The sequence below is a fragment of the Python bivittatus genome, unplaced genomic scaffold, assembly GCF_059951505.1.
Source record: "Python bivittatus isolate LINGU-HERP-01145 unplaced genomic scaffold, Pbiv_v1 ctg000610_np1212, whole genome shotgun sequence".
NCBI lineage: Eukaryota > Metazoa > Chordata > Lepidosauria > Squamata > Pythonidae > Python > Python bivittatus.
In genome coordinates this window covers 17,923,430-17,941,721 of record NW_028277088.1, presented here as the reverse complement: position 1 = coordinate 17,941,721, position 18,292 = coordinate 17,923,430, and the positions used below count along the sequence as shown (strand labels likewise).

Sequence of the window (18,292 nt, the reverse complement as noted above, 5' to 3'; positions counted from 1 at the left end):
GCTCAATGTGAAAATGCAAGGCGTTGGAAATACAGTCTTATCCCTTCAACAAGCAGTGTTTGCATTTGAAAACAAGCTAGAAGTCTTCATCGCTGACATTGAAACAGGTCGTTTACTACACTTTGAAAAACTGGGAGAGTTTAAAGATGCATCCACAGCAAGTGACCCTGCTCAACATCTTGATCTTCAGCAGCTAGCGGGCTTCACATCTAATCTCCTGCAGTCATTCAAAGCACGCTTTGGAGAATTTCGTGAGCGCACTCGTCTTTTTAAGTTCATCACCCATCCACACGAGTGTGCAGTGGACAGCGCCGACCTGAGTTACATCCCCGGTGTCTCCGTCAGAGATTTTGAGCTACAAGCTGCTGACCTGAAGGCCTCAGACATGTGGGTGAATAAGTTCAAGTCACTGAATGAAGATTTGGAAAGACTTGCACGACAGCAAGCAGAGTTGGCGAGCAAACACAAGTGGGGAGAAATGAAAAAACTTCAACCCGCGGACCAGCTGATTGTCAAAACTCGGAACGCGCTTCCTGTCACATACCACACACTGCATCGTGTGAGTATTGCTGTACTGACAATGTTTGGCTCTACGTATGCATGTGAGCAGTCTTTCTCACATCTAAAGAACATTAAGACCAACCTACAATCACGTTTAACGGATGGAAGTCTCAACGCCTGCATGAAGCTTAACCTCACCACGTATCAACCAGACTACAAAGCCATCAGCAAAACCATGCAGCACCAGAAGTCACATTAATGGTAAGAAGTACTTTATTCATCATTGGTTAGCAACAGCATAACAACATTATTAAAAAGAATTCAGAGACTTATTGTACTTTAAAAGTGTTGGTCTTACATAAAATGCACACATTTACTTGTATTTAGTTTTAAACATATTGTATGGCTCTCACGGAATTACATTTTAAAATATGTGGCGTTCATGGCTCTCTCAGACAAAAAGGTTCCCAACCCCTGGTTTAGTGTGTTATGCAGACACACCTAATATATTGAAAGGCTGATAATGTTGAAGACAGGCAGACCTCCAGCTGGAGACCTTTCCAGAGGGCTGGCCCCATCATGGAAAAGCAACACTTCCAGGCTTCGGTCTCCTCCAGAACTTCACAGCCTTCAAACACCAAGACAAGATTTTGATATCATCTCCAGTGAGGCCCAGGGTCATGATGTACAATTGGGTATTATCAGCATATTGATACTAGAGCCTGAATTTCTGTATGACCTCCCCCAGTAGCTTCATGTAGATGTTAAATAAAGGGGGGAGAATACTAATATTTGTGGCACCCCACAGAGGAGCACCACTGTGCCAATTCCTCATTCCCAGTTATCAGAGAGTGGAACTAGCTGCTGAGGAAGGAGTTGAACCAGTATAAAACAGTGTCTCTGATCCCCAGACCCTGCAACTACTTCCAACTGGGTCCTGACAAAGGTGATTGGCAAAAATGACCAATGCTATTATGAACCATAATCTACCATTGTAGTTCAGTGTGGGTTGGTAGAAGTCTTTCAGCTTTATAGTCTAGGCCGAGAAAATGTTGGCTATTGCGGGTTCTTTTCTGAACCACAAATAATCAGATTGACACAAAGCATTGGAAATTTAAACAGTTGATTTTTTTTTTTTGTATCTCCCTTCAATAGCTGGGCAAGACTTATAAAACAAAGAAAGCTTACAAAGAAAAAGAAATTGTACATTATAAATGCCTTCAACTCTTTCAGAAACTAATATTTTACTACTAAAACTATAATATATTTTAATTATTTTCTATAAGCTCTTCTATATTCATTAATGTCCAGTTTCACTATATCTTCATAGATTTCTGTATCTCTAACATATTTGTTTATTGTTGACCTCTATATTTCTTTTGTCTTCAACTCTATATATATCTAATCAGAAGTGATCTGACTATGGCAAAGAGGTGGTGGAAACACCCTCCAGATCCAGATCACAACCCATCTGCTCTGAGACAATCACAAGGTCTACATTAGTTGGGGCCAAGATAAATGCAATTACAGGCTAAATCAAAATAAATCTAGTTTCTGAATCATGGGATATAATAGTTCTACTATATTCTGCATCAGTCAGACCTATACCTTGAGTTCTGTATCCAGTTCTGGGCACACTGGATACGAATTGGAACAGGTCTAGTGATAGTGACTGGGGGACTGAAGCTAACAAGGACACAGCAAGAAAACTGGGGAGGTTTATCCCTGAGATAAGAAACTGAAGGCATGTAACACAAAGTAGGTCAAATCTTATTTTCTATTGTCCCACTGTACAGGGTACAAAATAATGGTCATAGATGCACAAAGGCAGTACTTCCTAATAGTAAGAGTGGTTCAACAAAGGAGCCAACTGCCAAAAGAGATTGTGAGCTTTCCTTTCCTAGATATATTTAAGTGGTGGCTCCACAGCCATTTGTTGGGGTTGCTTAATTTGGATTTCTGCATTGAACAGGGGGTTGGACTTGATGGCCTAAATAGCTCCTTCCAACTCTATGACACTATGATTCGCTTATGTAGCATATCTGAACTTTATATCATTAAAAAAAAGAAAATTGTATAGCCTGTTCAGCCTATCCATCTGATTCCATTATTTCTTATGCTGCCTTTGAGGCTATTATTACCTGTACAAATAGGAGTTTTCAAATAAAAACTTCTGAGAATTTCTGTCATCTCAGTTGTCATGCTTGGTATCCTTTTTCCCAATTGATAGTAATGTTCTTTTTGAGTTGATCTGATCAGTGTGGTCCATGGATTCCACGTGAAAGTGCGCTGCAGGGTTTTCTAATACAATTGTGTTTTTCCTGTACTATTTCTCTTTCTTTGTTCTTCAGACTTTTTGCATCCCTAGTAGCCTGTTTTTGACTATACCTGTACACTGAGCAGAGCTGTTCATTGAATCATTTACAATGCTGTTATCCATAGCTTTCCTGACCCTTTTATGTAGGATGCAGAGAATTACTTGAGTAAAATACATTATAATGTATTTCAGTATAAATTGTCTATCCAGATTATATTTTATAATTGAATTTTTGATGTTTGATCAAATCTGTAAGTGCTTTCTTGCTAGTTTGTTGCCTATAACCAGAGATCAGCAACAAATGTTGCTTCATTTAAAAACTCACTGATGCCAAAATCTATCTAGAGCCAATAATGTCTCATAGAGGCCATTTCGTTGCCATCTCTTTTTCAGGATTACTGATCTATGTATATCATACCAGTTTCCAAAATTCTTTTGTATGTGACTGTGAATCAGAAGTCAGTGGATTTCCTGTGAGTAGGGGAAAGAAGGCAGTTTGTGAAGAGATTCCTAGAGCCAGATGCTGAATTAGTGGAGAGCAAGTTTGAATTACATCCATCCATTTATCTATATAATCATTGTTCATCTCCTACTCATCTGTGTTTTAGAGGTAGGCTATCTGTGGCCAAGGACCATGTTGGTCTTCAACCAAATTTCAATAGCCCTCTGCAAGCATGCATTTCACACTTCTGTTAAGAATGATTGGTCCTCCCTCCAAGATCCCATTTCATGGAGAATAAGGGAAAGGGAAAGGTAGATGGCTTCTTCTTATAAGCCTACTAAATTGCCATTAAAGTTGCAAACTATTGAATCCTTTATGTAATTTTTTTTACAATACTGTAATTTCAAAAGATGTATTATGTCCAGTGATTGACTTATATTATATTTATCAGTAAATAGCTGTGACACTGAACTTTAAGGATATATATGATTTATATTCATTCATATTCTTACTGTTGGTTTTCTAGTTTGATCCTTTGTCAGTTGAAAGCAAGAAAGCTGCAACGGTGGTACTGATGCTTAGTTCCCCTGAAGAAGAAGTTCTATATAAAGCATGTGAAGCTCTGTATAAATTTGCATCAAAAGGTTTGTTCTTCTTTTATCATGTTCCACCCATTCTTTAATGAGTATTAAATACTTATATGAATCATTCCTATTTCAGTTTAAGTGCCAACAGTATGCAATATATTATATAGAGTTATGTAGAGTAATATAAAGCTGTAACTCATGAGACGTTCTGACTTAGAAGCAACCTCTTCCAGATAAGAAGCAGCAAGGAAAGTCAAATCAGATTATTATTATTATATATTATTCTACATGCCTAAGCTAGGCAGCTGTCAGACCACTGCAGAGCAAAAACTGTGACCTTGACAGACACATGTAACATTTTTCTGTTTCAAAGTAGTTCATCCTTCCATATTGTTACTATTTTTTTCTTCTACAGTTACTACTAGTGTTACAGTAAATCTTCATTTTAATAGACTCAGTTTAGTGGACAAACTGAGTTGCAATACACAAAATCTGTCCATACACTAAATGCTTCTATGCATGTATAAAATCCCATATGCCACTTTACACCTACATTACATGCATGAAATATCTAAAAAACATGTGTAAAACCCTTTGAAGGTTAATGGAATTTCTACTTTTATGGACTCCTCTTCCCCCCATTGGTCTATTAAATTGAGAGCTTACTGTATTATTATGACTATTATTATGGACATTTGAAATTAAATGTAATGAATTGCTTTTTAGGTGAAGAAAACAAGCTGACACTTCTTGAATTTGGAGCCCTGGAACCTTTATTTAAATTAGTTACACATGAAGATCCCACTGTTCGCAGAAATGCTACCATGGTAGTGGGGATCATGGCATCTCATAGTAAGAGTTCCCCTTAGAAACATGCGTGGTATTAAGCAAAGTTAAACTGTTAAACAGCATATTAAACTGATGTAAACTATGAAATTGTCATATGTCTAACGTTCTTGCTAAGCAACAATAGAAATAGTTAACTGAATAGTTCTTTGAACTGCTCTATCATCGTAGTAATGGAATAACTGGCTCTGAAAAGAGAAAACTGGGTAAAGAAGGTCTGTAAAGAGAACAAAAATGTGCAAGGCTTGAGGAATTTACTATGAAGTAAGTCGGGGTGTGCGACTTTTTCAGACCAAAAGCCACACTGTCCTTTGAGAGCCCTGCCAGGACCTTCACTCCAACAAGTGGGCAGAGCCAAGTTGAGGAAGTAGGTGAGAGCAGGGTGAAAACGGAAGTTGATTTGGCATAAGCTTTAATTTAACTAAAATTAAAAGTAATACAATTACTTATTCCCCTTGTAAAATGTTGTAAAAATTATAATTTAGCAGCAACTTTTGACAGTCTGGCAAAATAATCAAGCTTCCAGGATATAAGTGGCACTAAGTTGAAAGCAGACAAAGATGTTTGTCTATTGGGAGCTCAGCAGATCTTCAGTCTGGCAGGGTGAGACCCCAAGTTGAGATTTACTAGCACTGGATTTTACATTAGGATACTGCATTTATGCCCATGTATGAATATGTAGCAGAGCCAGGAGAACAGCAGGAAGTTATGTTTGCACACAGTGGGAACATAAGGAAGAGTGTCATATCATATTGGCTTAAAAATATGGATTTGATGAAGAATTTCCAATATTGTGCACTGAATTCTTAACAAGTCTTTCATAACTTGTGAAACTAAAGCACTGTATTTTAATATTGCTTTCATAAATGGGCCGGTATCTACTGAAGAAAAATCACATTAATTATTTTTAAATAAATCCATAAGCTATTCAAAAACTGCTATTTAAACACACATCAATATGAAAGCTTTTGCAGTAATGCTGCCAAAATTAGTAATTGTCCTTCATTCTTTGATGGAATATGATTGCATATCTGGTGCTTGGCAAACAAAAGATATACAGTTCTCTTTTGGAAATTGCTTGCTTTTTAGTTTCCCTAATTTCCTGTAATATATTTTGCCTGTCAACTGTAAGTGAAGCATACTCTATTTCTGTTGTTCTTCCAGACCAATCCTTTAATATCACATCTCCTCTACAGGATTAAACAATAGTATTCTGTCTGCATTATCAGTCCTGACTGCACACTGTATTCCTTCAATTAACAGAATATATTGCTTTATTTCTTTCATTATAGATGATGTGAAAAAATCACTAAGGCAGCTTGATGTCACAAGTGCATTCATAGCTCGTCTGGCACCAGAAGGTAACTTGCAGCACCTCTCTGGCAAATCCTTGCTTCTCTCATTTGCTGGGGAGGTGAAAAAAATCAAGGTAGCAGCTGCAACTGGATGATTGATGCCCCCCCCCATTTGTTTGTGCTACAAGACACATTAAAAAGGGTGGGGCTTCAATCACATGGTGTCATTCCTTCAAGATAGTCCAGACAACATGCACCAACCATGATAACAAACAGTACCTTTCTTGTAAGGTTATAGTAACAGAATCTTGCAAGTCTGAAAGCACTTCTCCCCTCCTTGACTTTTACTTTCTAAAAAACTAGGGAGGGTCCCTTCTGAGATGCTTCCCATGCCCCTTTTCCTTCTGTGGGCTGAGATGCCTTTTGCATGACAGTTGTCTTTCTTCCTGTTTCCCAAAGTCATTCCCACATACCATTACCATGGTCATGACCACCACCTTGACTTTTCAATTTATTTCCTGGTTTGTTTTTCACATTTCCATTCCACAATAGCCATCAAGCATAAAAATACAAAAATGAAAATAGGGCCCTTCTCTCCCCCTGTGGATGCCCTTGTCATTTGGCAACATGTTTTTGTAGGACTGTGACCTTTGGGATAATTTTAAATAAATATATTTACCTGTTCATTTTTAAAATCTTGAGAATAGTTTAAGAATGAATTAGAATCTGGTTTTAATTGAATATAACAACATTTTGCTTATAAAATGTGCATGTTTGTTGCTGGATAATGTCTGATCACAGTCCTTTTTTAATGTTTTGTAGAAGATGTTGTCATCCATGAGTTTGCTAGCCTTTGTTTGGTACATATGGCAGTTGATTATAATAGCAAAGTGCAAATATTTGAGCAAGGTGGACTAGAGCCTCTTATCCGACTGCTAGGAAGTCCTGATCCTGATGTTAAGAAGAATTGTGTTGAATGCATCTATAGTCTAGTGCAGGTGATGAATTCCCTCCATTTTTCATTACAAAGTCGTATGTCTTCTGTAAACGAATCTGATATTAGATACTGCTTTGTGTTTGGTTCACACTGCATTTACCCCACTTTTCCTGCCACCTCATTTTCAAATGCATCGTCCTTCCCATACCTCATAATGTTGGCACTGATAGCTATGCCTTGGCTGCTTTGCTTGATGAATTTCCCCCTTCCAGTTAACTCAGCTGGTGGTCATGATTGTAATCTATAACACTGCTGGTCATATGTTGGTGAGGAGGAAGATAAGAGGGCTTATAAGAAACACTGAGAAACACTCATGTTTCTGTTTTTCATCCTTGCTAAAATATGATTAATACTATCGCTATGCACACAGATCTGAATCTGCTTGCAAAAGTTTTACTGTTTTCAGTTGGCAAGGGCTGGAAGTCAGACATCTCTTGCACTGAATTAGGGTGATTTACCTAATGGCAAGTCTCTTTGATTCTGGTTAAATTTGCCAATTAAATATGTTTAGCATAAGTTGGAATAAGCTCTATTTACATGCCTATAAAAGAAATCATTTTCAAGATAGAAGAATGCATAAAATCCATTGTCTCTTCATCGTCTGGAAAAACTGTTTGTTCCATAAAAGGTTATAAAAATGTCCATGTTTGGAGGGGATGGAATGAAAAGTATTATTTTTGCATTATTCTTGCCTAACACATCATGATTTTGCACCTTTTAAACTCTTAGTAAATGCATTTGACAGCTTCTTTTCAGAAGGGGAGGGAGGTTATTGTAATTGGTTACTTTCACAATCAGTGTTAATGTCACGATATGCTGGTTAGCAAAAGAATAGTAAATTTGTAGAAGAGCTCTTTTCAGAGTCTAATAGCCCAATCTACAATCCAGTGAAGCTGAAACACTAGGATTTAAGTTACTTTGGCTCTCCTGATGTAAATGGTATCAAATTGGCTTAAATCCAGGTACTCCAATTGAACTGGGTTGTGGACCAGGTTATAAGTGAATCAATTCTGTAATGAATTCAATTCACAGTTCAATCTTTTCTAGGGCACCAGAGCATGTCTTTATTCTGAATCACATTTTGCTGTTTCCATTCTTTTGCTATCTATCTTTATTGTAAGGTATATCAAGACACCTGCACCTGGTGCTTGTTTAAACTGATAAGTGAAATTGTATAGAAAAATGCACAGGGTGGTTTTTTTTTTTTTTACTTAAAACTAGTAACTTTTACTATTTTAATGTTGCACAGCAAGAAAATGTTTAAATACTTAACAAGGCAGTTTTTAACATTTAGTTATTTTAAAAAACAAGGAAGTAGAGATATGACGATACATACCAAGATGAAATTGTCAAACTGCATTTCTTTGATCCCTCTTGTATCAATATATTATAAATTTTCTCAGTTTCTCAGATAAAATTGATCATGGATATTAAATTATATGTAAACTGAATTGCTGAGTTTTGTTCTGTTTAATATATAATTTGTGACATATGGAGCTTAATGCGTGATGTGTTGAAAACATTTCTTTAAACTGTATTTGAGCTAATTTATTCATTTGCAATAATCATAATTATATTGTGCTTTATATTGTTTTTTCCCTAATCACATTATTTTTATTTGATATTTAAATATAGGATTTTCAGAGCCGTGCTGCAATACGTGAACTAAATGTAATTCCTCCTTTGTTGGAACTTCTAAAGTCTGACTACCCAGTTATTCAGTTGTTAGCACTCAAAACTTTAGGTATCATTACCATTGACAGAGAAACAAGAGTGATGCTAAGAGAAAATCAAGGATTAGATCATCTTTTCAAGATACTGGAAACTAAGGTATCCTTGAAGAAACCAAGGATATGAATTTTAGTCAGTTAATCAATTCAAACTGAAGAAATTTGGATGTAAGAAAATGCAGTACTTAATGTGAAAGTTAGAAGAGTCATTTTCACTTCTCTTACACATGAGGAAATATGTCTTTAATGACAATACTTATGTTAAAAGGCAGTTTGGGGTTGTTTCTTGGTTAAAGAAGACTTTTGAGTTTGACAAAATATTTTATTTCTTTAATTTATTAAAGGAATATTGTCAACTAAACTAATAAAATGCATAGATACACACAGATTTTCTTCATACAAAGAGAGTGCTTTCTAATTATATGGAATAGTGATTTTTTTTTATTTCTTCAAGTTAGAGGGGATCTCTAGAATGAACAGTATGTGCAGACACCAATGTTAGATCCACGCATTTGGGATGTCTTCTCAATGTGAGAATTAACTTCTTAGCTATTATTTTATTTGATGAATTTACATATTACATAAAACCACCATGTAGTTTATTTATTTATTTATATTTCAAATTTGTCACCACCCATCTTACTATAGAGTGACTCTGGGTGGTTTACAGCAAAAACAGAATAAACATTAATTAAAATAGATAAAAATTAATTAAAATATGCTACAATAACAAACTTCCTATATAATACTTCCAAGAGGCTGATGTTAATTAGGTGTTAATAAACTCAGGGAGTGTCTTCAAGGTACCAGCCATCCCCAGGGTCAGTTGTATCTATTATTTGTGAGTATGTGTGGTTTTGCTCATTAGAATTATGTGGAAACTTTGTCAGCAAATCATGATTTGGCCTAATGTTATGTATAGATGAAGCTATAACATTGGAAAGGGTCCTAATGATCATCTAGCCCAACACCCTGTTCAAGGTAGAATCTGTAACGTAAAGCACCATTACAGTTATCTTGATAGATCATCTCACTGTTCATCCTTAACTTACTTACAAAGGAGAATCCACTATCTCCTGTGGCAGTCTGTTTCAGTCGAAAGATATGACTCCAAGAGTTTGGAGAACTTTACCCAAAATCTGCTTCCATGCAACTTGACCCATTGATCTTAGTTCTGTCCTCTTGAATAGCAAAGAACAATTCTGTTTCATCTTCAGCATAAAAGTCTTATAGAAATAATCTTGTATGCATCTGATTCTCAACAACTCTGAGTGGTTCACAACAATCAAAGAAATTACAATAAAATAAAACATAAAAAATAAAGATAAAAGATGGCAAGCACAATGAAGCAAGGGGTCTTACTCTCCCTCAGTGAAGGACTGGGTGAAGAGCCAGTTCTTCACAGTACTTCTAAACAACAGCAGAATAGGTACCAGCTGGATCTTGGGGGGAACCTTGTTCCAGAGAGCAGATGCTGCTACAGAGAATATATCATATATTTCCCCTTAATCATCTTTTCTCCACACTAATCATACCAGCTTTTTCAGTTAGTCTTCATAGAATTTGTTTCATGGTTCCTTCCTTTCCTAGTTGCCCTTTTTCCTAATGTGCTCCACTTAGTCAGTGTTCTCCTTAAATTATGACATCCAGAATAGGGCACACTATTATAAATGTGCCCTGACTAATGCAGAATTATTACTTCCTATCACTTGGATGCCTTGTATTTGTCTTTTTAATAGCCTTACGGTACAGCTGGCTCCCATTCTTTTTTTAATCCAGAAACAGACCCTTTTAAGAAATTACTTTTAAAATAGATCTCCCCTACCTTCTGAAATTTGAGGTTGGGGGTGGGCATAAATGCAAGATTTTATATTTAAGTCTTGAAATTCATCTTACTGGATTTAGCCTAGAATTCTAGTCTGTCAGGATCGTTCAAATCTTCATTCAATTTTTTATGCTGGTAACTGACCTTTCCATTTTTATGTCATCTGCAAATGTGATAAACAACATTGTCCAGATCATTTATAAAATAGTTAATTCATCAGTTCAACACTCAAGAAAATGTCTTCTGGCCTTCCACTAAAGAGTTCCCTCCAGATTAACACTGAAACATTAATAAGCAGCTACTGATCCCTCTCTTGGCAACTAGCATGCAACATTTTATTGTGCTGCCAGCAAAGATATGGGAGAGCTTGTCAAATGTTTTGCTGCAACCAGGGTGTCCTGTCAAGGCATATTTGTTTATCAGACCACTGTTTTTATATATGCGAATAGTGATAGTTGCATTATGGAAATGTAGTATACCGTAATATGTGGTCAGAAAACAGTAAAAATCATAGTTTTAAATGCTTTTATAATGCTGATTTAATATCTGCATCTTTTTAAATTATAGGAATTTAATGATCTACATGTAGAAGCTCTTGGAGTTGTGGCAAATTGTCTTGAGGATGTGGATACTGTGCAACTGATTCAGGAGACAGGGGGTCTCAGAAAACTCCTGGCCTTTACTGAAGTTTCCACCCTAACTGATTTTCAGAAGAATGCCGCGAAAGCTATTGCTAAAGCAGCCTATGATCGTATGTCATTGTTGAAATTCCTATGTCTTAGGAAAAGCCTTTAGAGTATATGAGTGAACAATTAATGTTTCCTTTTTATGGTTAGATGTAATTATTAGATCTCATGAGTTTGTCCAAAGTCTCCTGAAATAAGGAGTCAATCATGCCATATCCTACATTATTAGCTGTATAATGCAGTGGCATACATTTTGATAATGAGGCTGGGAGCATGTTCCATCATCCCAGGTTAGCACAAGACAATTTTTCTGCCAGATTCCCATTGCGTGAGTCAGGAAGCAAATGATAGAATACCCAGTGCTGGATAAGTTATTCTGGCACCTGCAATAGGAAGATTCTCCCAATTTCTCTTCTCGGAGTTAACGTTCATAATGCACCAAACCTCTTGTCTTAGAGAACTGTCTCACTATTTCTAATGGTAAGGTGGGTGCTTTCTTGTATTAAAGATCCAATGTCTTTATTTCTTGGAAGCAAGGTAAGTAAGTAGCTTTTATCTTTGAATATTATGAAGTAAACCACAGCATAAGCACATCAACTATTATCTGTGCACTGCATATAGATGGAGTATGTTTAAATACCCAGACTGATATAAGAAGCATGGAGAAATATTCCATGTCTTTATAAAAAGACTGTCCTGTCCTGTCCTGTCCTGTCCTGTCCTGTCCTGTCCTGTCCTGTCCTACCCTACCCTACCCTACCCTACCCTACCCTGGAAGTAAATTCAAGTAAATGTGCATACCATTGCTGTTTTACAGCATATTCTACACAGTGGGGCTTCAGAATGGACAAATTTAGGGTGATACGGGCCATCTTGAATATATCTGAAACCAAGCCACTGAACTTTATTGCAAACCTTCTCTCTCCCTGTACTTGTCTGGGCACACATGCACATACATACACATACACACACAGAAGTGCACACAGACACTCTTCATTAAAATGTAAAATGCTATAGCAGCTACTTTTTAAAATGTTGTGCACCCATTTGTTTATAAATATAGCATGTAGGTAAGAAAAAATTTCTTCTCTCGCAAAAGAAATTATTTGTTATTTAATTAAACAGCTGATCTCAAGATATGGAGTGTGTTTCTGCATTTTCTCATAGGAAATATTTTTCCTTCCCAACATTAATTCTTTCTCATCATTATCTAATCTGAACAAGTTAAGACATAAACATTTTCTTTCAAAGATATAATTTAGCTTAAAATGGCTTATAGATTAATGTCCCCAATGAATTAACCACTTCATTTTATCTTTTTGTAATGATCCATTTTGTAATTCTTTGTTTATATGACCAGTTTACTGCTCCTGAATTCACCATGGAATTCTGAAGCAAGCAGACTGGATGGAAGTAGGTTGCACTCAGCATGACAATGCTGTTTAAATATGTCTCAGAGTTGCATCTATATTGTGATTTGTCAAGCTGCAGTTGAAGCACAGCAGTGCCATATAGCAAAATGTAATAATATAGAGAATAATGTACTTCTTATTGTCTGTAATAGGATTCTTAGTCTCTCAGGGGATTCTGATGACATAAGCTGTGACAGACTTAGACAGTTCTTATTTCAACCATCTCTTGGTTATTAGTTATTTCTAGCTCCTCTCACATTATTATTTTAATTTATGTATATTTGTTGTACATCGTTTCTAATGCAGGAAACCTTCTTCTATGCATTTTATTTCTTTTTCTCTGCCCCCTCCTCTGTTTGGTAACCAGGTTGAATTCTCGATTTATTTTTAGGAACTAAGGAAACCATAGTCCAATTAAAGCTGATATTAATGGGACAATATATGTTTATTATTATTTTATTCTACTACTTGTTAATAAAGATTTGTCAATGGATATCTTTTCTGAGAAATAGCACTATCCAAGTAGGTCTTCAATCTGGTATATACTTTAAGCTTCGGTTTTTACCACAAAAATGGGGAATAAAGAAGCTAATTATACAAATGTACTTTTAGAAGAATATTCCCAGGATAAGTTATTATATAATAAATGAATTTAAGATTCGAACCTCTATCTTTTTGCTATATATAATGGCTAAGCCCAACAGAAAGTTCAAGACTTTGATGCTATTTTGCATCCTTTCCAAGGAAGGCCCTCTTGATTGAACTGCTTTCAATTTGATGAACGTTGATTAAGAAACATGATCAAACATTATTTCACCAGACTTTCAGTTGGTACTGTCTGTGAGGCTGTGTGCTGTTTTTAAAAATAGGAGAGAGAGAGAGGGAGGGAGAGAGGGAGGGACTGACGGACTGACTTGGTGACTGTATAGCTAAATCTTTGTCATTTGATCTTTAGAAATGCCTTGTAATTTTTGTTTTAATACACATAGAATTATTTTTGCTGAACGTTTAGCCATGTTTACTTGTTTGCTTGGGTGTAAAGCAGCAGTGATTTGATTACTTCTACAGTATTGGTGTTTTGTCTTCCCAATGACAAATTTGATTGTATAGTAAGCTATTAAAAGATCATTATAATTAAAATTTATAGGCTAGATTTATGGAAGTGACCATTCAACATCAACATTTATACCCCGCCTTTATGCCCATAGGAAAACTTTATGTTGCAATCCTAAGGAAGCTTATTTGAAAGTAAGGACAACTGAAACTCATGTAGCTTACTTCCAGATAATATGTTTAGGATCAGGCTGTACATATAATTTATTTTATCTTTTCATTACTTGTTTGGATCTGGTAATTTCACTTTCATTCTGTGTTCATTTTTAGCAAAGCTATACTCAGTGTGGTTTTTGTACATGGCTCAGTTGATTTCGGTTTAAACTTTCCTTGTTTTTGTAATTTGGGGTTGCCTTATTAACCTGTCAGTAGAGTTATTGGAATCAACATTCAAATTCAGCTCCCTCCACAGGATCTTTACCATTTAAATCACTGAGTATGAAATGGTCAATTCAGTTACTCAGTAGCCTAAATGCTATCACTATAGACCTCTAAACACTCAAGTACCATGCTGTGCAGGAGTGCCACTTCAACACAAGGCAGTTGCTGAAGAATATTTTGAACTACAATGGAATACTACTAGACAATTATGCTTTTATAATATATCTGCAACCAAACTCCAGTTTAGCCTTTAAATTTATAAAAGCAAGCTATTCAAGTAAACAAGCACAGCATGGAATGTATGGATGTCATGCTTTCACATATTAGTAAACCATGATAATGCAGGGGTGGACAACCTTAACAGCCAAAACTCACAGAAAGCTGGATGATAATGCAAAACAAGCAAGTCCATTTATGTTGTACAGATACAGAGATTTAGGGAGGGATTTTGCTTTTTTCTACTGTGTTAGGTCTATTTTAGGACTTACTCTACAGTTGTCATGTGTTTCCTGCCTCAAAATGGAAGAAGCATATGCCAGTTTTCAGCAGTTATGGTAGAAGAAGGCTCCAGGAGTCACAGCAACAGAAAAATGTTGAAGCCTCATACGGACCTTGGATCTCAGGTGCTTTGTGTACAAGCAAGAAGATGCTGCTGCTCTAAGGCCCACTGGATGCTTTCTTTTCATGCAGCCAAGAGGGTTTGGTCTCACATTCTAGGAAATCTGACATTGTTGCAGTAAGCTGCTCTGTTTTTAAGTAGTCCATCTTCAAACAATACATAATGGAATTGGCTTGTTTAATAAGAGCTAGTTTTAAATAGTTTTTTCCCCTTCTTTCTGTGAAAGAGAATAAGTGGGGAGCCGAATTCTGAGTCTTGGGTGGGCTTCTTGCTAGCCATACAATATTAAACCATGACTTAGTGCAGTCTTCAACCATTCTGAGTCAGTCTGCAATGTTACGGGTGGTTTTGTAAAATGGCTACCATAGTGTGCATGGTCACTAAAATAAATACACTGATTTACCAGAAAGCAAACTGATGAGATTGCTCCCCACCATTGTCTCTAACTTTATAGGATGTTGTTGATCTTCTCAAAGTAAATCTTTGAGGCCCAGAAAAACACGTAGCTTTATAGCATGGTATTTAGTTAAAAGAATGTAAAACATAAAATCAGTTGAGCCCTGAAGCATGGTGGGAATTAAACAGGGGTATGGGGGAGTCAAAAAAGTCAAGATGGTGGTCACAGCTCCATGATCAAAGCCACAATCTTGACTTTTATTACCACCTCCCCATTAACAACCACAGGCAACATTTTGGGGAATCAGTGTTTAGCATTACCAGACCAGAATGTCTGGCCACTAACAATGTGTAAAAACAATAAAAGCTCTCAGGCAGTAATTCTTAAATTAAATACTCTGAGAATAAATTTGAATCAGTTCAGAGTGCTTTTCGCTATATATTGAATGGAACTATTAAGCAGGTATCCATTTTCATTTGTTATGTACTGAAAAGTATGGATTTTGTCATACTGTATTATTAATATCATACTATAGTAATTGCTGTATTAGTATTACCGTTAGTAAGTGGTATCCATCCAAGTTTTACCTATGTGATAAATAATCTTTTCTATATTCAACTGGATTTTATCTCTGGGGAATTTCAGTCTCATTCCATGGAAACAATACTGTCCTGTCTCCTACATCACTAAAATCTGTTTTTCTAGTGGTTTTAATTTTCTCTTAATCCTATTAATTTATTTTACTAAGCTTGGAGAAAGTTAAGCTTGTTTCCTTTTGTTCAAATTTCAGACTCAAAACATAGTGAATATTTCAAGTATCCTTTTATCATAACTGCTCTGTACAGGAAGAATGAGAATATAATGTGCACTTTTGTTTCAGATACCAGAAAACATACAGTATAACTTGCTATATCAAAACCAAATGATTGAAGAATGGAGACCCCTCTAGAGACCACTTGCAGGGATTACACACAAGTTTGGCAAGCATCAAGCCAGAGGCAAAGTCCATTATGAGTCAAGCCAATCTGTAATCCCAATTAATGCCATCTCTGGAGTGCTTGCTGTTACACATGGCTGCTGTGGCAAGCCACATTTCTGCTTTCTTTTGTTCAGTAGTCTTATATAAAACAAACATCCACCAAAACTCCCTATTAACCAGCTTGGAAGGTAAAATTATCTGAGCAAATGAAGTAGACAGGCATCTAATGAAAAATATATTGATTTTTTATTATTATAATGTATGAAATAAATATTTTAAGCTGAAGAAAAGGTCTCATTAAAAATAATGGGGGGTTTTTTCAGTTCCAGAATTAATCTGTATTTCTCCATATCGCCAAACTGCTAGGTTAGTGTGTTTCCACAAGCATCCATTAAAGACAGCCCTCGGAATGCTGAGGGACAGAGAAATTTGAGACATGCCATTAAAGGTTAAGAAATAAAGGAACAAATGACAACAAAACCATTGAGATGTCCTGAGAATTCAGTTGAACTATAAATTAAAACAATGCATCAATAATTTAGAAGATCCCAAAGTGTGCTTTACACCCGTAATGCCCTATTTTCTTCTGCCTTTCTCACCAATGTAACATTTCAGATCTGGTGTAAAGATAATGTTTTAAGAGCTACTTGTCCTTACTATGTATTGGAATTGGAATAATGCCATCAGAATTAATTGGATAATTGTTTTATACCTAAAAGTATCCTTTCTTTAGGTTAAATATATTAAATGCAATACATACAATTATTAAACCATTTAATAATTATGGTATTATGTTTTGATTTAGCAATAAATTGAGTTTATTAAAATTAATAATATATAATACTTACATTTTTAATTTAAACATGTTAAATCTAAACCTTAACTGCTTCTCAGAAGAACAGCAGATCTGCTTCAGGTTATTTTTGTGCTTAAATTAAATTAAATGGAGCAGTACAGATCCAGAAAAATCTGCATTTCTCATGATATCTTGCATTCCAGAATACTTTTCAGGTTATGTTTCCTGTTCTGCACAAACTAAGCTAAAAGCAATAATACTTTTTTAGGTATTAACTAGGATACAAAACATTAATGGTAGCATTGTTGATCCACATACTAATTGTGCATGATATGGGGTGGGGAGCAGGCATCTTTGCAATTTGTCTTATTCGTCACTGTTGCATTAGAAAGAATTGTGGGTGGCAAGTCATTTAGATTCTATATCTGATCCTGAATGAATACAGAAATCTCTGAGTTTGACTTCACTAAATATAAAGATGTATACATCAGTACAGTAATGTCAAAGTATACTGCATTCACATAAATGCTTAGCCTCAGGTGATGGAATTGGGCACATTAACAACCTTTTTTTCTCTGACTGTTGGTCCGAACTTGCATGGAGAGTAGAGGAATCCGTGAAAGAGGAATAAAGCACATTTTAAGCAGTCTTCCATTGTATCTAGCCTGTGCATTAATTTGATTAGCACTGCAACTGTCAAATACACAGTATCTCTCCTGGAAGGATGACCTTTTAATTTCCATACACATGGCTCCTATTAGCACTAATTGAGTGGAAGCATTGTACCCTAGTGAGAATAGATCTGAGGGGTGCAGACGCATGTTTTGTTTAAAGTGAACATAATCTCTAATACTATAAACCCACTTGCTTAGAGCTACTGATTAGAAATACATTTCTGGTTTATAAAGATCCTTTTATTTCTGCAGACCTCACCATGTTTGAATCTGTTTAAAGGCTGATACTTTAGATCTACATTAGTCTAGTAATGTTAACATTTGCTAGCAACAACATATGCATAGAAATTGATATTTTGCTTTCTTTCTTTCCATGTGGTGTCTTATTTAACTGAATGTTGGTATTGCTGATGACTTGTTATTCTTTATAAACAGCTGAAAGCAGAAAAATCCTGAATGAACAAGAAGTTGAAAAATGTCTTGTCACCCTTTTGGGAACAGATAATGAAGGAACAAAAATAGCTGCTTCTCAAGCCATCTCTGTTATGTGTGAGAATTTAGCTAGCAAACAAACCCTTGGAGCTCTAGGTAAATAGTTATGGTGACAATGGAATTATGATCCAGAGGAAAATATTTAACAATTTACCATGTTTCCATGGTTAATTTAAAACTGCATGTATACATTTCTCCTCTCC

General features: G+C 35.8%; 1 protein-coding gene across 1 annotated transcript in view; it reads left to right on the top strand.

The window, feature by feature from the left end:
* Positions 1-18,292, top strand: part of ARMC3 (armadillo repeat containing 3) — a 67,880-nt gene that overhangs the window by 20,049 nt on the left and 29,539 nt on the right. The window contains exons 3-9 of the mRNA XM_088150448.1: positions 3,787-3,904; positions 4,574-4,699; positions 5,986-6,054; positions 6,811-6,986; positions 8,621-8,815; positions 11,108-11,291; positions 18,033-18,185. Coding sequence (XP_088006574.1) covers positions 3,787-3,904; positions 4,574-4,699; positions 5,986-6,054; positions 6,811-6,986; positions 8,621-8,815; positions 11,108-11,291; positions 18,033-18,185 — 1,021 coding nt within the window. The remainder of the gene's footprint in view (positions 1-3,786; positions 3,905-4,573; positions 4,700-5,985; positions 6,055-6,810; positions 6,987-8,620; positions 8,816-11,107; positions 11,292-18,032; positions 18,186-18,292) is intronic.